The following is a 25,268-nucleotide window of genomic DNA, read 5'->3' as shown; positions in this document are numbered from 1 at the left end:
ACGTCTGCCTCAGTGCTGTTGTGACTGTCACTAAATGTTCTCTACAGGAGCTTGAAAGTGTTCACGAGGACGTCCAGGCCATGAGCACATGTTGTGAAGAAATGACCAACACATTAAAGGTATGTTTTATCGTCTCTGCGTCCTCCTCTGTGTATAATGAAGCTACACTCTTCATAGGGACATCAGGTAGGGGGAGGGTAGGGTATTTGTGTAAGCTTGGTATTAGTATGGTCTGGATCAAATGTATGACACTTCATATGAGTGATTTTTTTTTTACTTTTGTCAACAGGCTGCGAAGGAGCAAACTCAAGACCTTATAGTAAAAACCAACAAGCTGCAGAAAGAAAAGTAAGTTGATTCTAAAGTAGTAAACCTTTTATCTGTGTGTATGTGTATGTGTGTGTGTGTGTGTGTGTTACTCTGCAGAGTTAACCATGTTACTTGAAATATACATGCATATTTGAACGAAGGACTAAGGAATCAATGGAGAAATGTTCTGAAGAATAAAACAGCCAATCCAGTTGCCTTCACTTTGTATGTCTAGAAATATTACTAACTGGCTGACTGCCTTATTTTTTTTTGTTTTGCCTTATGCCTCTTGTGGCTACATGAGTCAGATAAACAGAGTGACCAGAAAAGTAGAAACTTAATCCAACACACAGTAATCTTACCTTCAGGTAACACTATTTTGCCTGTTTAATTGTGTTAGACTGTATCAGAAAGGACACATTTCAGCTCTACTGTAACTTTTGGGGCAGTAGTTTGTAAATTTAGTTTTGAATTGCATTATACTGTGAGGTTTTTCTTATATTTTGCACCATAAATCTGGAGGACAAAATGTTGGGTATATTATTTTTCTATTAGTCAGTCCACAATTGAAGTCCACAGCGTATTTATAATGTACAGCTTCAAGCTGTCAAACTAGTGTCAATTTAGTGAGCACTCAAAAAGCTTCAGTTGTAGTCGCAACAAAAACTGAATGTTTTGTGTGAGGTATGCTTTATTGTAGGGCTGACATAATGGATACACTGAACAAGTTTTGCACTCAGTTAATGTAGGAATTAATCAAGAGACTCCGACTATTCTATTATTGTGAGCAAAAGTTGTTTTTTAATCAGATTGTAACTAAATTGTCCCCAAATTAATAAAACCATATGATGAAGCTGTCTCCCTGAACTTCTTAAAATAGCATTTCAGAATGTCAGTGAAATCGTGGAGATAGGCTGGCAACTTTATTCTAAATGATCTGCAGAAAGTTCAAAGAAATCTCATACTGCTATTTCTCCCCTTATCTTTTTTCTGAGGCTACACATCATTTTGGAAACCTATCACATACGTCACTGATAGGCATCTTCATCAGTCCAAAGCTAGACACCATCATTTCACTCTCTCTGCTGTCTCATTTCCACAGAGAAACTGCCCCTTTTTTAATCCAGGCAAGTTTCCAGACGAATTTCACTTTAATCAAAGCACACAGCAGGAACAATGCAGTGACTTTGTAAGTGATGAGCTTTTATTGCAAAGTGAGATCTTGCTTAATGAGTTAGCACCTCCTTGTTTTCCGGGAGTTGCCTCTGACGGTTGCCAATTGAAGGAGATTTCTACATTTAATTAGAACCAAACCATTGGATTAAAAATGATATACTGATAACTTCAAATATTTGCACAAATAAAGATAAGACTCGCCAAGTTAAAAAAACGAATAAGTTGAAGAGTAGATTTCCAGTCTAGTGAAATGCAGCTTTTCTTTAGTGTCAGAAGTTAAAGAAATTTGGTGCAGGGCAGGAGGAGCTGGCAAGCACATTTTTTATTTTTGATGAGGAGGGATGAATGATTAATGAGGTTGGTGAATATTTCTCCTGCAGTCGTCTATTTGCATAAGGAGGGCGGCAATCTTCATTAATGGAGCTTTATTTGTTTTATTTGTCATGTCCTGTGATGTTTGGCCTTGAGATACACATCAAAGAAGTTCCTGTTTACACTGCATTACTCCCTGAACTCATTGAAGTCAAGCTATTACAACTGGAGAGCAGCTCATCAGTGTGCTCTTGTATTTGAGCGTGCGCATTGAGATTTGCTGACAACACGTATTACGAGCCATCAGATATGCAGATCTAATATATATATACCGCTCGCCGCGACACAGAGTCATGAGTATAGTCGGGCGGTGTTTCTTGGGTACTCGGCCAGCTGCAACTCTTGGAATGCTGATGGATTTTTTTTGGTTGAAAGCTTGCCAATAAAATTAATCTAGGTATCATTAATCTATGATTTTGGCCCGGCAGAGCGTTGACAGGGTTGTGAAAATAAAACACCCGCGTCCTGTCCGCTGATAGCTGGGGGTCGGGGTGGAATTCATTAGTATTTGCGGCGGCTGTGACCTTAGTGCTCAGTGACCTTGTGAGTTGACATAGAGGCAGGGGCACAGGCAAAGATAATGTAGATTTCTGGCAAAAGACACTGCTGCCAGCTGTGATGTACCGCGGCAATTCCATGCTCTGCTGGCACAGATTCAGGTCCTCCTTGACGAAAAGGTGACATCGAAGGGGAGGGGAGCGAGATTGAAAAGGAAGGAGATGAGCTCAGAATCTGAGAGCAGTCAAAGACACCAGTGGGGATAAAGCCACCAGTGAATACGTGCAGACAATGAATTAATACAAGCCATATTGCTTTGTGCAGGGGGTCTTGTTGAAGGTAAGTGGTCAGAGGTTTTACACGAATGCCCTTCTGAATGACCCCCTGCCTCGTCTTCTTCTTTGCATAGCGGTCCCATTGGGACCCGCTGTCTGTCTGCATGACATTTTCATTCGCAGAACCACAATGACCCCACAGCCAGATGGGATAGTGTCTGCACGCTGGGCTTTGACCTTGTCTTTAGCAATTGTGTCTCAGAAGAGCTGCCAAGGGAAGTGTGCAGTCAAGCTGTCCCCCTTCAGCCATCCACCAGTCAGCCCACTGCACCACACCATTCCAGTCTTCTTGGTCAGATCTATTTCAGGTCACACAATCCTCTGCAGTCCCAAGCCACTGTCTTTTTTTATGCTCCTCTCCTGTTGCCACTTATTATAGCAGTGCTACATTTGCAGCATAATATCACTTTTTGTGCTTATAGGGCAGCTCTGCTGAGAGAGTACAGTCGTTTTAAAAGCTCTGCAGATGCTTGTGATGTGTATTTACCCGGCAGAGCAGGCCTGTCCTGAACTGTTTGCTATCTTATCTGCCAGTGGCACTGTGTCATTTGTCAGCCCTAATGAAACGGAAAGGAGCCGCGGATTGCTTACAGTGTGCAGAAGCAAAGGTGGAAGAGGCGAGCCAATGAGAGTAGGCGTTGTGTGTTTGTCTGCCGGCCTTCAGACCTGCTGCTCTTTTGTTCTGAGCTGGTCATGTTCAAAGACGCTGTCAGCAAGAGCGCTAAATAGGTGTTGTGTGTTGTTCCATAATGAAATGTAATGCTAACCCACCTGCCCTGCACTGTGTGATCTTTGCATTAGCGTGACATGTTATCTGCTGAACATGTTGAGACGTCTCACAAACGGATGTTTCCGTGTACTGTGTGACCTCACAAGCAGCTGGAGCTGAAGGGTTGGACTGTCAGTTTAGTTCTCCAGCGATTACTGAACTGCTCAGGCAGCTACAATACCTGGCTGCATGCCAAAGAGCAATGTACTGTAGACACAATTAGTAACCACAACTAAGATTTACCTGCATTTGGCTTGACACAGTAATTACTACAGCATATGACGAATTATTCCTGTGTTTCACTGAGACTATTTTTCCTGAAAATAAAGAAAATGCTCTGTGTGACTTCTGTGTAGGTCATCAATAAATCAAGAGCTCTGAAACCCTCAAGAGAACGATCGGGGACATCGGAGTGTAAATGACAACCTGTGTAAATGACACTTGAGCCTTATTAAGGCTCAGCTGGCTGTTAATGAGGGTATGGCTGTGAGTGTGCCTTTGTGTTGTCTGATGTGACTGGCTGCGACTGCACTCTGTGATCATTGGCGCGTGGCTAACTAACAGCTTTTGCGAATGCCAAATTTCCACGCAAGCCTTTGAAATGGCCCCTAATAGATTTTAATGGATAATCGACCCACATGGTTTACAACCTCCGAGAAGGTTGGACATTCGCTTGTTAAGAGAACGCTTAATCTCTTTATTATTCATTCTGTATGACTGTCAGAGATTTTTCAAAATAAGACATTAAAAATGTCCTGTTAATTTATTCATTGAAGTCAAATGTTTTTCTACTGTGTGTAGTAACTAGTGAGCTTGGTAATTGTTATTCACAGATGAAGCTCTCAGTTTTTAGAAACTGACGAAGCTCTTTATTGTGCTGTGTTATATTGCAAACGATTTCTGCGCTTGAACAGACAAAATCAATCAGCCTAGTTGGGAAATCTGAGCACACACACAAGCAGACACAAAGAGACCGACCATTATACACACTGTAACTGTTTTAGCCAGCCGTTTAACGTATGTAATCTGTATTTAGTGTAACTTTGCTCTTGCATGGCGTTTTTAAAGAAAAGCTTACATCATTGAGTTCATTTTCCTTCGACCACTAGCCCAGACTCTCTACACAGTTGCCTTTAGAGTGGGACGTTGCTGATTCACTCAAGTATGTTGCCTCTCTCTGGTATTCGGTAATTGCAGTCTGAAGAAGAATGTGTCATGTCCTGACAGCGCTGTAGAAACCGATCCTGCCACTCCACCATTCCCTTGCCCTCCTAACTCTGCTGCTACAGCTCCCACAGTCCACCTCTCCTCACCTTGTACAAGCATTTGCAGCCTGTCTCCTTGTTGTGATTTATATCTTAAAGGAGCCGGTCTGTCACTCCTGGCCTGCACATGAGAAAATGGGGACATTTCTTATCTTCTTGAGGTGAATCTGTTGCAAAGTTTGACATGTGAACAAGGTTTTGTCCAGCATCACTCCCATGCCTATCAAGGAACCAAGGAACCAAGGAAATGTGTTCATCAGTGAATATGAAGTTCAACATGTCCATAGACCGAAAGGGATTAGGTACAATTGCTGCTTTAAAGGAAACTAATGAGGTTATATTTCTGACATAGAAAGTGGAGTAAACTAGAAGAAGAAAGTTCATATGAACTGTGTCTTCAGCTGCAGACACTGAGCAACTAAATGAACGCAATTCCCCTGCTCTTTAACTATCTCACAGAGCTACCTCAGTAACCTGAGAGTCCCAGAAATTCTCCCACCTGATCACTGATAAGCATTATTAAGAATGACAGAAGTTACTGAGAGTTCATATCAGGGAATCTTGGAGCCTTTTCCACACGTGGTTAAACCCTGAGAGTGCTGTTGGTAACTGACTTTAAAAAACTTCCAAATTTGCTCATGATTTTGTGTTTTCTGTATTTTAGTTAGTCACTTTTGGACTCCAAGCTTTAACTCTCATACGAATCATCGGCTCATTCAAGTCAACTATCTCATTAAATGAGTGATCACAACCTCTTCAAGGCACCAGTTGTTGGCAGAAATGCAGTCTGTGGCTGATATCTTTCATGAATGAAATTTCAAACTATGACATGTTAAATGTGACCAATGAGATAAGGCTTATTAGGTCTTAATGACTGTGAGGCCAATAAACTGATGTCCCATAAATATGGCATGTGGGACCTTTAGCCCCAGGTTCAATGTTGTGTATGAGTGCGTTTCTGTTGGTTTTCCACTCTTGTAGAGATGATAACTCGACATGCTTTAATTATATGAATTTGATGTTTACACCACACTTTCCCACTAAAGAACAGATGATCCAATTAGATTTTTGTGAAATCTTCCGGTTTAAATTAGCATATTTGCATATAAAATTTCATTGAATCAACTATAGCTCCATGCTCTACAAGAGTTTACAGATTTCCTATTAATATTGCTCATGTGTTGTGTAAAGACAAGCGTGTTCACATGTAAATAGTTTCTCTAATTTATACACTACTCAGTTTAATTAATGACCTTATTAGCATAGCTTTTTTTTTTTAGACATCACTGTAATTGTGGCGGGATATCAGGCCGCTCGAGTGCCCCTTGTGTTCATTTGTTATGTCTCAGTGGCATGATCTGTTTTCTCTTATTCCAATCAATTCTCTTTCACTTTTCTCCCCCTTGTCCTGAAGTTCAGTGTTGAGCAACAACAGTTACCTTTTTAATATAACAAATGTAACTGTTACCTAAATAATGTTCTATAATTTCAAGTGTTTGTGATAGACTAAAAGATTGCTTTTGATAATCTCACAGTCGAAGCATGAATCTCCAAAGCCCTTTTTTAAGTAGAGGCACTGCTGCTGTGTTTCTGTAAAATGGAGCTTTTATTATTATTATCATTGTCACTTCTTACAATTTTAAATATCTAGACAGATAATAAGGTCAAATTTGAAAATATGCTACCCAAGGCTATCTGTGCTGGAATTAAATGCAGTGGTGTAGCCAAGCTCTTGTCTTTGTGAGGTACAACAAAATCTCAACACGCGAAGCACGTAAAGGGCAAAGACGCCTTCAGGTCCTGTGTGGGGCTCGGCGAGCTGTACGGAGAAATACTAAATCATAGGATCCTGTAACACATTTACAACCCTTTACTTTCAGCTGCCTGAGCGCTGGTAAATAGCCGTGTGAGAGACAATGGTCAGATAATGTTGGGTTCTTCTGCTCCACCAAAACAACCTGGTGATTTACTGATCCAGCCTTGTTTTCACAGACAGGGGAGAGAATACAGACGAGGTGGTTTGGATGGAAAGATGGGGACAGTGGGAGGACTCACTCTTGTTCTGCTATCCCATGACAGAGTTCCCTGTTTGACTGGCATGGTTGCCATGGTCACTATTGTGTTGAGACACTTAGAGTGACACTGATAGTGATCACTCTGCTGTTATTGATAGCGACAAAAGCTGGCCAGTATCTGGCTCTGTATTCTTTTTGTCTCTCTTGTCTTCCTCTGTTATTTTTTTTCTCACTGCTGCACATGATATCTTTACTCTCCGTCCCACCCTGTCTCACTGTCCCAGTCAGTTCACCGTGAGCAAAGGTGTGTGAGGAGTATGACTGCCATCTGCTGTAGAACTTCAAACATTACAGCTTCTCGACGACAAGCACTTGTTCAATGAAAGTACACAGCTTTGTTTTCCACACTGACAGGTCATTTATTTACACAATAAGAAAACACAATAATACTGTTGAGCAATAAAACTCAGTGATGAAGGACAGAAGGAAAGATCGGAATGCTTTTGTGGAGTAAAGCTCCACAATGGCCTTGAAGACTAACCGAACAAATCATGATGACAAGCAAAGGCCCAACTGAGCTGAACAGAAACTAAATGACAAAACATTATAAGATCAAAGTAATTCTTTATAAAGATGTCAAAGTGCAACAATGGCAAGTGAAGAAAATTACGACATTTATCTCTTTCCCCTTAGTCACCGCCTGGAAGTGAGAGCTCAGGTTGCTCAGGCTTTCCTTGCCAAGTTCCAGCTATCTAATGAAGAGATGGCCACGCTGCGAGGTGCTCGGGATGCAGCCATTACTGAGGTAATCTCCATTATAATGTATTCTGATGTAATAAATCATATAAAGAATCCTCCCATCCACATCCACAGGATGGAAGGATGCAATATCGGGTAAAGCATAGTGGCAGAAGAGAGGGCTCCATTATCTGTATCCTCTTTTTGAAGTGCGATCAGTCTTCTCACTCTGCCAACATGCTGCCACAATATCTAATAAGTTAAAAGATATGGTAAAGACATTCCGTAGTCCATTAACTAAATGTTTGAAAGGATTTGAGGTGATTATATCAGCCTAGGTAACTTTCCCTACCCTTCTCTTTTCCTTATACTGTATACCAACTACATAAAGACAAATCAATATTATCTAAAAAACTTGATTATGATATGATTATGATATGCAGATGTAAAATAACACCATGCATGTCAACTCTATCAATATTGCATGATCAATTACAAATGCTTCCCTTGGTTACATCAGACAACATTTAACAGTACATTTTCATCGACTCCTGCAAAACTGCAACCCATATTCCACCTGATATATATTCATTTATGTATCGTTCAATTTCCCAGGATTTCTTCAAAGCTCTCAGCCGAGTGAAGCACATCCATGAAGATGTGAAAATCCTCTTGCGAACCAACCAGCAAACTGCAGGGTAAGGCGCACATCTTACTGTGCTCCACTTACTCTGACAGAATGAAATAACAGTGTCTTTTACAGTTGTTCTGTTCTTGATGTTAAATTCATGGCAATTATTCTGAAGCTGAATGGTGAAAAAGACAAGCAGCAAAAAAACCCATCCAGACCTGGTATGCCACTGTCAGGGATCTCTCACTCAGGTTATGGGTATGTAATGTGTGGTCTTGGTTTGCATGCTTGTTCCAGGTTAGAGATCATGGAGCAGATGGCCGTGTTACAGGAGACATCATATGAGCAGCTCTACCGCTGGGCTCAGAGTGAGTGTAATACACAGAATTTATACCACGATCACACTATGTACACATTGTTCAAGGGCTCCATACTGAACTGGACAGAACTAAATACAAAACTGTGCTCTTTCAAGTGAGAGTAGTGGCGTGTATAGGACACATTTGAGGACACATGTGACTCATAACCTCTGACTAAGTTTTGACAAAAGAATGCCAGAAACCAAAATTTTCCTCAGCTTAGCCATGTGTTTTGTCATTGAAATCAAAATGAAATAAACCATTTAGATCAGAGAAACCTCATCTGTATAATTATACAATAACAAAATATAGAGCATTTTCTAAATTATGAGTTTTTCCACAGACACTTATTTTGTTGTGGTTAAGATTTGCTAAAAGACCTAAATCCTGAAGTTTGGCAAGTGAAAATTGTGAAAAACTGTAAGTAATTATAAAAAATATAAAAATATTTCTGCATATTTTTTACTTGTATTTGCAGCATTAGGTGAGGTCTGACAAGAGTGCAGTGTGTTGACCAGTTTTCTCCACAGTCTGGAAGTTTGGCCGCTGCCTGTTCATTGTTTGTATTGTCTGAAGCATAAGTAAACTGACTTCTTGGTACAAGCTCATGGGAAAATATGATTGCAAAATGTTCTTGGTGCTTTGATTTGCTTCTTGCCAGAAGGGTTGCCATGGTCCAAAACATTTAGAAACAATGAATGGAGCATAACACAAGCATACTAGAAAGACTGCAACTATTTAGTTTAGTTTGATGAGTTAGTTAGTTAGTTAGTTCAATGACAATGTTCAAGATGCATTTCTTGTTTTGCTTTCCTTCTTTCCACAAAGATGAATGCAGAGGACTCACCCAAGAGAGCTGTGATATCAGCCCTGTGTTGACTCAAGCCATGGAAGCCTTGCAGGACCGACCTGTCCTTTACAAGTAATATGTCATACAAACACACACACACTTACAAACAGCAGCAATCTTTGATCTAAATAGCATGCTGTATGGTCTGTCCCTTCAGTTATATTCCTCTCTATGCTCAGTGTTCACAGGTTTTCTAAGAGAATCAATAGGAAGTACAAGTAGACCAGGTATGGATGTTTTTAAATGTCAAAAATCACTCACAGGTAAATTGTGAGTGAAACAAAAAACTAGAAAACAACAGAGTGAACTGCCTGAAGCAAATTTCGCCACGATCCAGCTTGCAGAAGAAGAAAGTGCCTGCTCCCAATATATCCCTTCATAGTTTAGTAAGTCAGTGCTCAAAAAATAGGCAAATAATATATCGCTTGATATATCTGAGACATCATATGAGTAATCTGCATTCTAAACAAGCAGTTTAGTTCAAGGATTTTTGTGTGTGTGTGTGTGTTAGTGACAAATAAAGGGTTTAGTCACTCTGAGAATCATGACATAGAACATTAAGTACCATTGGGTTTTGAAAATCTTTAAGTGCTTTGAAATGCCTGAAGGATGTATGATTCAGTACTATTAATGCCCATTACTCAGTTATTTTCTGACGCTTACTGTGAGTCTAACTTCGTCCGTAAAAGCAAACAGCTCAGAGGAAAGTTTCACACGTTGCCCCAAGATATGTTTTCATGGCAAACTCTCCTTTCCCTCCTCTTCCCATTTGTCTGCATTCTCTGAAATGCACCTGTCTCAATGCTCACAAAGTGTCCCAAGGTTATGCACTGGTTGGGGATGTTGAAGCTGAGAGAGTGGAGACCAGCATTCCTGGAATCTTAATTCAGCACTATCTTGTGTTTAGTCTGTCTCAAAGCCTGCCACCGCCAAGTAATCAAAACAAACCCAAAGTCTTTCCTTTTGGAAAAGCTGCCTGCATTGTTGATGTATGCCAGCGGCTGACCTCTGACACAGTCTGCACAAAAACACGTCTTTTCACATGAGGTTTGGGTGTTGAATGTTGCCTTTTCTCTCCTTTGTTTGGTCAGGTACACTCTGGATGAGTTTGGAACTGCACGCAGGTGTGCAGTGGTAAGAGGCTTCATCGACGCCCTCACCCGCGGTGGGCCAGGAGGAACTCCCCGTCCCATAGAGATGCATTCACATGACCCTATGAGGTACTTCTCCAATCCCATTTATGAGCTGAACATTGCTATTTCGTACTGTAATAAAACCAATGGTAATAAATGGATAATTGCTTAATAAATGGTTATTCAAACTTAGTAACAAGTTGTAATTTATATTTTTTTAGAATCACTAATTTACATTTACAAACACAGCTTATACAACAAATAAACTAGATCATATCAAACTTTCAACCTGTGTCCTGTTTACATGTGCCCACCTCCAGAGCTGATTAATACAAATACTGTGTGTATATTTTGTAGAAAGTAGTGCCAGACTGTTTTGTAATTATTAGAATTCTCCAAGAACTTTGTGAAAGCAACCCCTATGATCACAAAATATGACTAAACTCATGTTTGTCTAACTCTAGATATTGAAATGTACATTTAGTACAATTCCTCAAAAACACAGCTAAACCTTTTAATAAGTATTTAGAGATATAAGTATTCTATTGTATGATTGCAAATGCCATGATTCTTAAGCTATAAATCTATTTGATTTAGTTATAAAGAGATTCTTAACTTTTAAAATCCAATTCCAGAGGCCGTTAAATGTCTATTTTCTTAAGGAGTGTGTCTGGGCTTCCTGTTGTACCACATCCTCTTCCCTCGTCCTCATGTGCCCAGGAGCGAAAAGGGGGGATTTTCTCAGAATACCAGCCATGTGTGGAACACAAAATCACCTCCACTTTATAGGAGGCATCAGCAGTTCTGAGAACATCAAGTTCTTTCTCACCTCCCTATGTCCTCTCACACACACATGGGCTTACACACAATAATTCAAGTTTAACCTTGCTGTTTTTCATTGTTATGTAACACCAAAAGCCTTGTGTGTGAGGGGAGTGAAACACGATGACCCATGCCTCAATGTAGCTGTGGTCACAGCCTGGTAAGATTAGCCCTCAGGTTGGCCCCTCAGTGACGTACTGTTTAATACAGACTGTTTGTCGCTCTTGCAGGTATGTTGGGGACATGCTGGCCTGGCTGCACCAAGCCACCGCCTCAGAGAAAGAGCATCTAGAAGCTCTTCTGAAACAAGTAACTCTGCAAGGTATGACGTTTCATACATGGTGATTTTACAGGGAGCAGTTCTCCATCATCTCCAGTTCATTCACATTTCAAATACAGTTGTTGTTTTTTTTACCTCATTGTAAACATTTGCTGTGTTGCGTCTTTTAATTTAGTAATTTGTACCAGTGAACCAGGGCTTGTAAACATATATTACACAGACTCAAGAGTAGCTTGTTTATTGGACAGAGTTTGGGTAACCAGTCGTTTAATGAGGGTAGAGATGTTGGCAACAGTTAGAGAGTGTGAACAAATTTAATTCCAGTACATTTAGTTCAGCCTGATGGACTAATCCTGTGCTTGTTTCTCTAATTTAACTTCTTCGGTTCTCATATTTAACTTCTTTGGTTCTCAAAGCAGTTAAGAATGAAGATAGTTCAGTAGGCTCAGTCAAGACCGGGTCTTGACTGAGCCTTTCCGTTTGGTTCCTTTGTAATAACTGAATCTATTACATCAAGGCTATTAAATGTCAACATTATCTCCTTGTAGTAGTAAGGAGATAAGTAAGGGATAGTTTTCTGCAGTGTATTTTGATTATAATCTCACTCCCAACAAATCATGTGAGAGTTGACCTGGGAAAAGTTTGAGCCCTGTGTTTTCGGGCAGGTGTCACTGTGGTTATATGGTGCCACTGGAATTTGAATGATGGCATTGCTGTCACCTGCCTAAACACAGTGAATTTAAAAAATAAATGTGAAAGTTGGAGTAAACATGGATATGTGAATGCAAGACTAATACAGGAATGAATTAGGAATGTTGTGACCCTATGTTATACTCACTTAGTTTGTGTGTGTTTCTGTGTGTGTTCCTGTGTGTGTTTTCCTACTTTAGGTGTGGAGGAGAACTTGCAGGAGGTAGTTGGACATATCACTGAGGGAGTCTGCAGACCACTGAAAGTGAGCAACCAAATTAGTTTTAAGAAGCTGTTAAAGAACCACGGACCAGCCCTGTTAAATTCATATAGTGTTCTTCAGTGTTCTGTCATGTTTTGCTCATCTGCTCAATGTATGTTATATGTACTGTCATTCAGGTTCGGATAGAACAGGTCATTGTGGCTGAGCCAGGTGCTGTCCTCCTTTACAAGCTGTCCAACCTTCTCAAGTTCTATCACCACACCATCAGGTATTTTAACTCAAAAATGACTTAAGAATTGAAATGATTGGTCCATTAAGTACTCAACAAAAAATATGTGAATAATCGACTAATCAAGTCATTTGTAGAGCGAAACATACTTGAAAATGTGTTGCTTTTCTGTTTTTATATCATTGTATGTTGAATATCTATTAATTAATATCAGTTGCAAAAAAACAAGCAATTTAAAGATTTTGCTATATTTTGTAAAAGATAAAATAATAAATAATACATTTAATAAAATAAAAATATAATTGATCATGTAAATAATCACCGGATGCTGTCGGAGTTGACCTGCCTATTTAATCTTTGCCCAGCTCTATCATTGGGACCAGTGTGGCCTCATTGCTCATGACTATGGAAGAAATGCAAATCCTCAGCAAAAAGATGTTCTTCAACAGCCTGAGCCTTCATGCAAGCAGACTCATGGACAAGGTAGTGTATGAGTAGGATGATTTTTTTTTTTAATAATACAAAATATTGTTTTCTCTTGTACGGTTGTGAGAAAGTGACTTCTAGGAAAACCATACCATCACCTAAAGACGAATTAACGAAGAAGCTTTGTTTCTAAAATAGATACGATTTGCAATGTTCTTTCATGAAATTGCTTAAATGACAGTGCAGAGGTTCAGTATTGCACCCTGTGGACACACATTGTGTATTTCAGCTCTGTGTCTAAACCCTCAAAGACAACAAGGCTATTTCTGAAGCACTTATGCTTGTAAACACTTTCGGCCTGTTGGCCACAGCATCGAAAAGACGCTAGCTGCCAAAAAACACCAGACTTGTTACCGTTGAGTTAAATTGGCATCCAGATATACCTCAACACGAGCAGGAGCTCTTCCACATAACATGCTGGCTGTGTCCTGATCAATAGCAGTTACAAGAATTATCCCTGTAGCTCGGTGTTAATCAAATTGGAGGCCCTCAGGGTTTTGGTGTCAATTCCAGCTAATGCCAGGAACACAGCCTTCTCATAATTTTCTCTATTAGGTGGACAAAGGTGGCTGGATCCAGTACTATGTTGTCTATCCAGAGGCCAATGAAATCAGAACCCTCTTTATTAGGAAAAGCTCATCTGACTCCGGACAAGCTGAGTCTCAGAGTAGCAGCAGGAAGCAGTTGAATATTCGGTCTATCATGCTGCTCATTAGGGATGTTTAGTGCTTTGATAACGTTATGAGGACCGCTTGTCTTGGTGAAGGCTAGGGCCCACAACTAACAAGCAAGAATAATTTTGTTCTTTTGCTCTATCTACTTGCCAGGTGGAGCTGCCACCTGCAGATCTGGGACCTACTGCCTCCCTCACTCAGACCCTCTCCCTCCTCAGGGAGGTGCTAGCCTCCCACGACTCATCAGTGGTTCCTTTGGATGCCCGACAGGCCGACTTTGCTCAGGTAAAGTCACATCAGGATGGGAGAAATGTTAAACTCATCTCCCTCCATTGTCATATTTAATCATTCTCTTAAATGTATGGGGTATAAATGTCTATCTGAATTTATTTTTTCAGCTGTTTATCAAAGTTTGTGATATTTCACTGACTTTGATAAACAAGTCAACTTTCATTTCTTAAGGCTCTGTCTTATTTTGTATCTCACAGGTGCTTTCTTGCATCTTGGATCCCCTCCTCCAGTTGTGCACTGTGTCAGCCAGTAATCTTGGCACTGCTGACATGGCAACGTACATGGTCAACTCGCTGTATGTCATGAAGACCACGCTGGCTCTCTTTGAGTTCACTGACAAGAGGCTTGAGATGCTCGAGTTCCAGGTATGCCCTATTATTAAACAATTATCAACAAATTAATAGTGAATCAGATAATTCCATTTGTTAGCTATCTATTTACTTTTACTTGCAAGTAGTCAAGGACATTAATCAGATAATAACACACTACACCATAGTACAAAAAGACAAACTGAATCATTAAACACCAATGGTACTCATCATGAATGCTCAGCTTTGTCCGTGCATAGGGGTATTGTTCATTAAAAATAGTTAATTATTCTTGTTCCTTTCATTAAAAGTAATACGGCACAAATCTTTTATTAAAAAGATTTAATTTACTGTCTCATAGAAGGGTGTGCGTCATGTATTGTTGTTCATGCGCCAGTGCGCCAGCTATCCTTCTATTTTTAGCACGTCTTTTGTAATTGAGAACCACAAGAGTTTCATTATCAATAGCACAGTGGTTCTCCATTAACCACAAGTACCATTGGTTCACAATGCAGGCTTGGACTGGATTTTAAGCCACTCTCTCCCTCATTTTCTAGATCGAGGCTCACCTTGATACTCTGATCAACGAGCAGGCGTCCTACGTGCTGACCAGAGTTGGACTGAGTTACATCTACAGCTGTGTCCAGCAGCACAGTGCTGAACAGGTGGATTACTTAACAACACGTTGACATGCACTCGCTCATCAAGTTTTAAAACTGTGGACTTTTGGATCCCTAATGGTTTTCCTTTATATTATAAATACCTTGTTGTTTACAGTACACTACCTCTTTAGGCTTTACAATAGCTATTGCTAAGGTTACCACATGATCAACGTCTTTATTAGGGCATAATGGCATTTCTATCAGATTTTCAGATGAGAAAGAGGCAGAGGGAGGCAGATCGTATTATGTTCTGTTAAAATATATTAGTTTCTCCAGAAGTCTCCTGTGCAGCTGAGAGAGCTGATGCCCTGGAGCCTTCCTCCCTCTGTGTGACACACATTGCTACTGGGCTGACTGAGTCCCATAGTTGTGGTTTAGCATGCGAGTCTTGAAACCCTGGGTCATGTCAGGACACACCACACCCTGCTGCTGCTGCAGCTCAACGCAAAGTTCAATCAAGAACTGTCATTCTTCTGCAGACTACTTCTCTCCTCGGGTGGCCTGCCTTGGGTTTTCTTTAAATAGTCTTCTGCTCGAAAAGATTAAGTCTAGCTGTCTACACTCAACAGAGTCCCAGATGTCAACGACTGACAAGAAGCCCCAAGTTTATTTTAGACTTTTCAGGTTTATGTTTGCTATCTGTTTAACATTTACTGTAATTTACTGAGATACATCAGATGAACATGTCAGAAAGAAGAAAATGGTGATTAAAACAATACTGTTCACTGGCTAGTAGCTAGCAGATTGTAGGCTCCTAGTATGTTAATATTCCCATCTCCATAAAATCACTCTAGGTACTGCACTGTAGCTTTGACCCTTGCACTGACATCTATTTGCTGCTTTTAATGTTGGCAATTTAGGCATTTAAGCTGGACTTAATGTTGCCATTCTGGATAATCAGTATCAGCTAATTGCCTGAAAGGTACCTGCTGTTGTGTTCACAAAGTCAGTCATGTGTTTACTTTGCACAGTTTTTGTGTTGTTACCATCAAGATTTAGGGAGGGAATTTCTCTTGATTACAAATTAAGATTCACAGGTTCAGTGTTTTACCAGCTTAAATTTACTCACTTTGTTGTTCAATATATGAGTAATCTGAATCCCATATAATTAAGCCAAAAAGACTTACAACAACCCAAATAAATGTTTTACCAACAAGTCAGCCATTTAAAAAGTAAGCCAGCACGATAAAGGAAGTGTTCTGTACTGATGTACGTGCACTATTTATAGTTATTGAGATTAGTGTAATATTTTATTGTGATACAGATCATATCGTCCAGCCCTAGTGTAAATCATTTTGTTTCACCAAAGGTAGGAAGGAGTAAGACAGCCCTACACAATGATGATGTGTGGGTTTTTTTAATAAATTTTGTCTAAAAGAGAAAGAAATTATCCTTATTATACCCTCGGGAGGCCGGAGGTAACATCATTCATGCAATCATCATTGTGTCTCTGCCTCCATCCATTTCAAGCAGCTGCTCAGGGCAATGTAGACAAATGACAAAGGAAGAAACCTTTTCAACGCCGCCTGCAGCCGCGAATAAGTGCAGGATGTCGGCCACCTGACCTTTGTTCGGTTCTGAGATTCAACATTGTTGCTGTTCAAACACTAACCTTGAGTTGGATTCTGAGCTTATGATCACTTTTCTATCTCAGGGTCCTCTGTCCCTCCTGCCCAGCATGGACAGCTCTTCTGTGAAAGCAGCGATGGTGAGTCACACTGTGTATTAATGAAGCAAATTTTCCTGCACAACAAAATAAATTCTCACATAATGATTCTTTGACTCCTTACCCGTTAACTCTCTCGCACACACAACAGGTCCAGTTTGATCGGTACTTGTCGTCACCTGACACGCTTGTGATGCCACAGCTCAACTTCCTGCTAAGTGCAGCCATCAAGTGAGTTTCCGTCCTTCTTGTTGATTGTAGCTCTCTGTTCAGATTAAGGAATAGAATACATGCAATATTCGTGTGTCATGTTGTTTCAACAGGGGAAAGAGCGTATTCAGAGGGATAAAAATAGAACAAGAGCATTGACCTAATAATGTTCAACATTCATTTGTTTCCCAGATGAAATACGATCATTACTGCATTCCAAACAAAACACTCGACTAAATGCACAGCGATTTTAGATGCTAAATTGCTAAAGCCGCCAACACATTGAGAGAGCGGTCTGCGGGACTGCCTGTATTTGTCTTCCTGATCAGAAAATGCACATGCTTTTAGCTCAATACAGCTGCTACATTGGAGCGCGCTTTGTATGAGTCACGTTTACTGGGAAGTGCAGCAGGCTTGAGAAGCACTCTGTACCTCAGGTTAATGTTCTCTATTAATGGACATGAGAGGACTGATGGGCAGGACGCCATTAATTACCTTCTGGTCCATTTCTCACTCACACTCGTTCCCTGAAATCATTCCTCCTCTTTGTCTTTCTCTCTCTCCCACTGTCTCTCAAGTCTGCTTCTCTGTTCACTTAAATACACAAAAACACCAGCCAGCACTCTGAAAACACTCCTGGAGCACACAAATAATGGGAATGTACTCACATTTCGTGTTAGTGCACTTGGTGTGGAGTAAGGTGTTATACACAGCACTGTGGTACTGTGTTCTCTGTGGGCCAATTAAAAATATGGATCTCAAGAGCCTGAGTGGGATACAACCTAGGTGCTCCCACTGTGTCCTTGAGTCCTCTCACTGGGCTCTTCAGTCCGACTGTTGCATCCTCCATTCATACTCCACTGCAAGAAATAGTAAAATTATCTCCTTCACTCAACAGTGTATGTAAAAAGAAATCACACTGAAGAACTAAAATGATGAACAAAATCAAAGCAGAACAAGAGATCCTGTTTCTAATTTTCATTTTTTTTAATTCTTTAAGCGACTTATAAAAGACTTCTTTAATTAATTAATAGTTTGGTCTCTGAAATGTCACCAAGTGACGTCCTCAGATGCCGTGTTTTGTCCAACCAACAGTCCAAAACCCAAAAGTATTAAATTTAATATAATGTAATAATGTAATGTAATAAAGCTCACATTTGAGAACTTGGAATCATTGAATGAAAAACAATGAATTTATTATCAAAATAGTTGCAGAATTATTTTCTTTTCTTCAACTAATTGTTGCAACTCTAAAAGAAAACAGCATAACTGAATTGGATTTCAAACATCTGTAGAAATTTATAAAATGACAAAAAATGCTATTGTACTCATACTGTACATTTTGATTACAAATTTGATTGGGGGAATAGAAGTCTCTGTTTTCTTTGCTAAATCAGTACATCTCTCTGTGGCTGACACCTGATGCTTGTGCAATAATGCTGTAATATGTATCCATAGATGGCAGTGTGCACCACATACTACCTCTCATTGTTTTGACACGACTGGGGCATTCAGTGGTCACTGAACAAAAAAAAAAGTAATTAGGACAAATTCTTACTCATGGCTGACTTGTTTCAGCCCTTCATCAGTGACTAATTACAACATAGCTCTGCTTGTCTGATTTAGACTAGAAATGTTGGAATTTAAGAGACTCATTCCCTGCTGGTCCTGGTTTTGTGAGTATACAATTCTAAAGAGTTTTATCTGTTTGTGCAGGGAGCAGATTTTCCGTCAGTCGACAGAGCTGGTGTGCAGAGCCTATGGGGAGGTTTACACAGCGCTGACCAGTCCAGCTAACGGCTACAAAGACCCAGAGAACCTCGTACCCAGATCACCTAAACAGGTTCAGACCTTGCTGTCCTGAGAAACACTCATGCCTGCAGGTTATTTAAAGAGCTGTGTAATTTGTATGGTATAATAATATAAATGTATATAAAAGTAGTTGTTAAGGTGGGGTTCTTTGTGGGAAATATGGCATATGTGTCAGAGAGAGACACCCCTGTGTGCAAGTAGGAAAGAACATTATATGTATATGATCCATTTACTTTCACTGCTGCAGGCATCGCCTTGTTTTTCTCTGTGTAAAGCACATATGTCTTGTTCTTTCTGTCTGTTTCCACTCTGTGTACTCTGTTTGGGGTACATAATTGTACAAAGTAATGCCTTTTTATTGAAAATATTGATTATATAAAACAAACGGATAGACCGATTTTAAGACTTGTCTTATTTTTCCACACTTAAAAGTGGTCAGGAAAAATGTAGCCACAATGCCAAGAGGGACCTCAGAAGCTTCAGCATAAACGCTGTGTTTATTTTAATCTCAACTGTTTTGGGTTGTAGGGATAAAATGGAAAATCTGTCTTACCATCTCGTTTGGCTTTTAAAAAAATGTCTGCCATGCTGACTAAGATGTGAAAACAAGAAGATAATAATGCTGGATATAGTCATTTACTATAAATTCTACCTTTCAATAAATCTGGCCATTTAAAACACATTATGGTGTGCCATGTAGAGAATGTATTCACGTATGAACTTTCTTACCATGTGCTGTCTTTTGGACCTTCTAGTCTCTTACCTTTCCCTAGACAATGCAGTGGTGACTGGGATAAAGTAACATAGACTTAATAAAGCTTCCGTTTCACAAGGACAATGTTCAGCTTTCATAAATCAAGATCTACAGAATCCTAAAATTATAAGAAGTGAAACCTCAAAAGCACTGGCCCGAATCCAGACCCAAAGTGATCTTTGAAGTAGCCACAGTCTTACTTGTCTCTAAATGTACACATAGAGTACAGTTGATCCCAATAGTGGTATATTTCATTCTTAAGTAAACTTGACGGGCTTGGGCGGTTGTAACATGATAGTGTATAATATCATATCAGTAAAAATCTGACACCACCCATCCCACGTAATCTCCAATAAATCACCACTGAAACAGTAAAGATAAGTGAATATTGATCCCATCTGCTCTTATGGTCTCTGACCTGAGAGGCAGCATTTCATTTCTGGTGTCTGACATCAAGGTTCATGGCAGCAGCCCTGATCTTGGCAGCTCTGCCAACACTGAGTCCCAGGATTTCCCCAGCTCACCGGATGTTACTCGGATATCATTGGCCAGGACATTGAGTACTGGGAATAAATGGAATACCACAAAGTTCAGCATCTGGACGTCGCTCTTAAGTCCTTTAAATAGACCAGCTCTGTCTTCCAATTCTGTTTGGCTCTGGTTGGATTCAAGCTGGATTCTTGAGTGTTTTTACTCAGCACTCTTTGGCAGAAAGTGGGATGATGTTTGAGAAGCAGGATTATTGAATAACAACATATCGTTCATGTGAAACAATACGCACAGTGCACGCCCTCACTTCACATCAGTTGTGTGTGAATACATGTGGATCTACACAGTTCAGCACGTGAGAGCTTTTTCCTGCCGGTGGCTGTATTAATGAGTTAGCAGATGTGAGAGGTGATGGAGTCACCACTTAGAGGTAGGTAGTGGTGAGCAGGGTGGCAAACATTCATCCCATCATCCGCTCCATATGACAGCGGTCACCAAGCTTTTGCCTGCTGAAGCATGAGACCATCAGGAATCTGGGTTAAAGGATGACACCAGCAATATAGAGTTTTGTTTTTCTCTCTCTCGCTCCAGTGACTGGTGATTAATGTCGATCCATAGCTGAGAACTCTCTTACCTATTGCCTCACCAGAAACTCTGAAAAGAAAATGACAAATGCACAGCCACTGGAAATCACACATCTTAGTGCACTAATGTTGCTCTTTCTACATGTTAAATCTGAGACATATCATGTGTTGCTTCCTCTAAATAAATCATCAAAGTAGGATTCGGTAATTAGTTAAACAAGAGGAATGAGGGTTTTTTTTTATCATATCTTAGTTATGCTGTTCTGTATACAGGATAAATTCAGGATACATGTGGAAAAAACAATTGATCAGTCATTGTACTAATATAATTGATGTTGTGACTATTTCTCACCATGTTTTTCTGAAACTTAAATATACTATACATACTAAGACTAGATTTCTTTTTTTATTTTAATGGACAGGACAAGAATCATTACACTTGTCACTTTAGAATGAATCTTTACAGATGCTGCAGGTGACCTTCCATGGAGGCTTCTATGTTGATCCATGTTTCTACAGTAGCCCAGAACAGACAAACCCAACACTGGATCTAGTTAGCGTTGTTCCTGATTTTTGCAAGTTTTGTGACTGCTGTAGCTTCTCCTTCGCACTAGGAAGGGGAGGGGGAAGCGAGGGAGTTGCAATCTGCAGTTACACTGCTAGATGACATTAAATCCTACACACTAGTCCTTTAAATACCCAAAAGTACCTAAATTTGAAATTTAGAACAACGACCAAGATAATTTTTATTAGCATTTAACTGTATTGGTTCTTTATAGGCACCATCCCCTGGATCAAAAGCATATGGTCACAGTTTATAAATTGTGTGATTTTTCCAATTCTAGGTTGCAAATGCTTTAATGGTTGCGTGGAAATTGAGTAAATATTCTTTCTTGCAGATACAATTAAAACAGCATCATCTGCATACATCTAGAAACCAGTTTATGACTCTCTGGTTGTTGTTCACTGGTTGTTGTCTATTGTTTGTTGTCTGGTGATGTTGAATATGTTTATACTGCTGGCTGTACAACAATTGCCCTTCATGGATAATAAAGATACCCTTGATACGGTATTTCTAACATTTGTGTGAAATAATAACTGTGCCTTATCCCCCGTAATTTAAAAAGTACTCCATGAGACCTGGCTTTTCTTTCCACCTTCAAGCGTGGAGATTCAGAACAACTTACAGATTTATTTATTTATAGTCTAACAAAGTAATTCTAATTGAGCTCTTAGGTGTAGCAAGGACATAATATTAGAAAGGAAATATGTAGAGTGAATAGATCAATACAAACAAAGTCCACATTGGTTATCCCAGGTGGACTAAAATCATAAACACCAGGTTCGAGGGAATTTGGATTATTCTGAGCTTAGGCAAAAAGATTCAACACTGCTGGTATGTTTCTCTACTAGTGACTCTGTGGTTCAGGCAAAATGCCCTTTTCTACTTTCCAGCTCCAATCTTCCCACACAGATGTCCTGTCCGATAGGAAGTCATTAAGAAATCAATGACGAAATACTGGACTTTGTGCCACTAAACCACTAAGTGGGAACACTGTAAGATGTACAATGTTAATGTGTTATCTGTTTTGATTAGGCTTCATTTCATCATGACCTGCCCCCTTGTTAAACATTCAACACAAACTTTCTGCAAGAGGAGACATGTTTATGCCCGGAAATCTAATTTATCAGTCATTATACGTAACATGGTCTTAGTCAATACTTGGAGAACGCTTTGTTTCTGGATTTCATCACCTCAGCCAAATTGTTGGTTTGAATTGAGCTTCTCATCCCGCTATCCCCTGACCTTATTAAACCCATTAGAATAAAGACATTATGTAACATGCTCTCTATGCATTGTTCACTAGCAGCTTCAAGTACAGGGCGTGTACATCTATCTTCTTATGAAGCTCAGATATCTCTTGCCTCATATCAATAGTACTCATGATTATTTCTCCACATCGTTTTTATTATTTGGAAAGGTTACCTTATGTCAAACCTCTCTGTCCCTCTTTAGAGGCTATTACGTAATTTGTCTATTAGCACAGGAAGGGGGGCACTGTGGAGTACTGACCTCCAACACAAGTGCACTGTAATTAATTTTCTTCTCCGATTCTCTGCTGTTCTCATCACCCTAATCAGCATTTCATTCAGTGCTCCCAACACAACACAGGCCTTCGGAAACTTCCAAACTGCCTCATAAGTCAGCATTTGCAGCTTGTGCTTTTGACACATAAGATACAGTTATTAATGCACGTCCATCTGGCACTGCTATTGACAGGCATACTCCCTGGCTGACCAGATGCATGTCCAGGTGGCCTGATAAACAAAGCATATCAGAGACGCTAACAGCACAGTGTTTGGTTAGTTGTGGGATGAGAGGAGAGCGCAGAGATGACTGGCTCTCTCCAGCCAAAAGTTAGCCAATGATGGAGCTGCCTTGCCCTCACGCTGTTGGAAAAGGTTGGACCCCCCGATGGTGCCCCAGAATCCTTGTACAGTATTGCGTGTGGCTGTGATACTTCATTGTGTAAGCTTTTCCTCCCAGCAGAAACATGTTTGCTTTTGCTGGTATGAACACTTTGTACAGTCCAGAGCCACACACAAGCACGTTCAGTGATTTCCGAATTGTTTCACTCATGACCAGATTCGTCCTGTGTTGTTGTTGTTGGATTTTAGTCACCCATGAAAAATGTTTTACGCACAAGCCGCAAATGCTGACTTTTGAGGCAGTCTGGAAGTATTTGAAGGTCTGTGAAATGCTGATTAGGGTGATTTTCTCCATTAACATAATATATTTTACAAAGCAGTGTGCATCACAAAAGGATTTTTGATGAAGATTTATTGGAACCTACTGGTAGTTAGAGATGTGTGTTTACTTACCATGATAATTCATGTATATTTTAAACTGAAGAACATTTAGATGCCTTTTTTGCCAAACTTTTAAAAAATCACCAGGTTTGCCGCAGCACACAACCAAATCAGACAGACAGACCTATTCACACTAACAGAATAGAGAACAAGAACATGTAACAAATTCACCATGACTAATGCCTCTGAGTAATCCAACATGCTGTCAATCATTACTCACACAGAGAGCACTGTCTCCGCTCCCATTGGATCGAATGTGGTTGTGCTGTGCGCTTCTTCAAAGCACAGTCCCGTGACTCCCATCCTGAGGCGAAAGAACAGGGCCGAGCTGTGTGTGTGTGTGCGTGTGTGTGTGCGCGGGAGAGGAAGAAAGGCAGCAATTATATGGACAGGGGTTGTTCTTGTCGCCGGGGTCACGGCCACCAACCCAGTCGCCCCACTTTCATGTGTCCCCGCTCAGGGACAGTAAACAAACACGCACATGAGCACAAGCTATAGCTGCATTACACACGGCTGTGTTTTGACGCCAGAGTGCCTGGAAGGTGATGCAATAGTAGGAGGCTGTGGTCCAAGGTGGCAACATCCGTTTTGCTTCTGTACTGCATCACTTTGGTGTTAGTTTAAAGTTGAGCATGCGTATCTCATCCTCACATCAATTACACTACTTTTGTATATTTATGGTAAACAGATGAGATCAATGATTTGTATGTAGCCTCTATCTCACAGCCTCTGTTATTTCTTGCTTGAAGTGTTTCCCAGAATTAACCACTTCAACCGCCTGAATGCAAACTGAGCACCCTAAAACAAGAAGCATTTACACGCCAAATAATGGCATTTCTGAGTAGCCTAGACTGTATATGTATAACAATATTATGGTATTTCTGATTTATGTAGGGACTATACCATAACTCTCCCTCTTACTATGGGCTTTCATTAATAAAATCTATTATTAACAGAGTTTTACCTTCAGCATTTGCAGATATTTCACCAAATCTGCCCTGTTGGCATACTGAGTATCTCAGTTTTGGTGATTTTTTTTGTTAGCTTAAATTATTCTAAAGAGGCATTCATTTATTTATTCTGTAATTAGTTATTGGGGTAATATTGTGCCTTTAATTATGCTTGTAAATAAGTTCATGGTTTAGATATCTATACACATGAGGTTTTCCAACGGGAAAATCAACATGAAAACTAGAGTATTGCTTCATTATTTCTTCTTTTAGAGAAAGAACGTGAGGAAAGCGTGTTTGTGTGTGCGTGGTGGCAGGAGTGGGGGTGGTTGCACAGAAACAGCACTGGAGGCCTGAGAGGGGAAGGAGAGAGCCCCAGTTACTGAGTAACCCGGAGCAGCAGTCCCATACTCACCTTTCCCCTAATAGCCCTTCACCTTCCGAACCACGTGAAGTGGGCCTGTATGCTGACTCCCCATAGTGTGCACTCAAACACACACACCCACACCAAGAAAGCTTAGCCAGTCACAGAGACACACACACAAGCATTAAGTAGATGTTTTCCTTGACAGCAGAGCAAGCAGCTTAATTGTGGAATATGTGTCATTTTAAATGTGGAATATATGTCATTTTCACTGTCCCATAACACAAACTGAGCAGAGCATAATGTGTCCGTCAGGATTGGACTTGGTTGCTTGTCAGTACGTATGACTCAAAACTTACTTCACTGTACTGAGATTTCTGGGTTTTAAAACTCACTCTCACACCCTTCAGGGCCCTGGCACACCAAACCGTTGGGCGCCGTCGGGCCATGTGT

The 25,268-nt window shown here is 40.2% G+C and overlaps 1 protein-coding gene across 1 annotated transcript in view; it reads left to right on the top strand.

Moving 5' to 3' along the window:
* The window catches only part of cog6 (component of oligomeric golgi complex 6), a 20,744-nt gene extending 1,263 nt beyond the window's left edge, over positions 1-19,481 (top strand). Inside the window, exons 3-19 of the mRNA XM_035680016.1 lie at positions 48-119; positions 290-348; positions 7,433-7,544; positions 8,093-8,175; positions 8,406-8,476; positions 9,296-9,389; positions 10,409-10,537; positions 11,503-11,594; positions 12,443-12,507; positions 12,642-12,733; positions 13,060-13,177; positions 14,008-14,139; positions 14,343-14,510; positions 15,011-15,118; positions 16,770-16,823; positions 16,933-17,012; positions 18,708-19,481. Of these exons, the coding sequence (XP_035535909.1) occupies positions 48-119; positions 290-348; positions 7,433-7,544; positions 8,093-8,175; positions 8,406-8,476; positions 9,296-9,389; positions 10,409-10,537; positions 11,503-11,594; positions 12,443-12,507; positions 12,642-12,733; positions 13,060-13,177; positions 14,008-14,139; positions 14,343-14,510; positions 15,011-15,118; positions 16,770-16,823; positions 16,933-17,012; positions 18,708-18,855 (1,677 nt within the window). The 3' untranslated portion in view covers positions 18,856-19,481. The remainder of the gene's footprint in view (positions 1-47; positions 120-289; positions 349-7,432; positions 7,545-8,092; positions 8,176-8,405; positions 8,477-9,295; positions 9,390-10,408; positions 10,538-11,502; positions 11,595-12,442; positions 12,508-12,641; positions 12,734-13,059; positions 13,178-14,007; positions 14,140-14,342; positions 14,511-15,010; positions 15,119-16,769; positions 16,824-16,932; positions 17,013-18,707) is intronic.
* The last annotated feature ends 5,787 nt before the right edge of the window (positions 19,482-25,268 follow it).

Source organism: Morone saxatilis, unplaced genomic scaffold (assembly GCF_004916995.1).
Source record: "Morone saxatilis isolate NCDOM2014 unplaced genomic scaffold, NCSU_SB_2.0 Contig8, whole genome shotgun sequence".
In the NCBI taxonomy this organism is placed as follows: domain Eukaryota; kingdom Metazoa; phylum Chordata; class Actinopteri; family Moronidae; genus Morone; species Morone saxatilis.
This window is presented reverse-complemented; position numbering and strand designations above follow the sequence as displayed.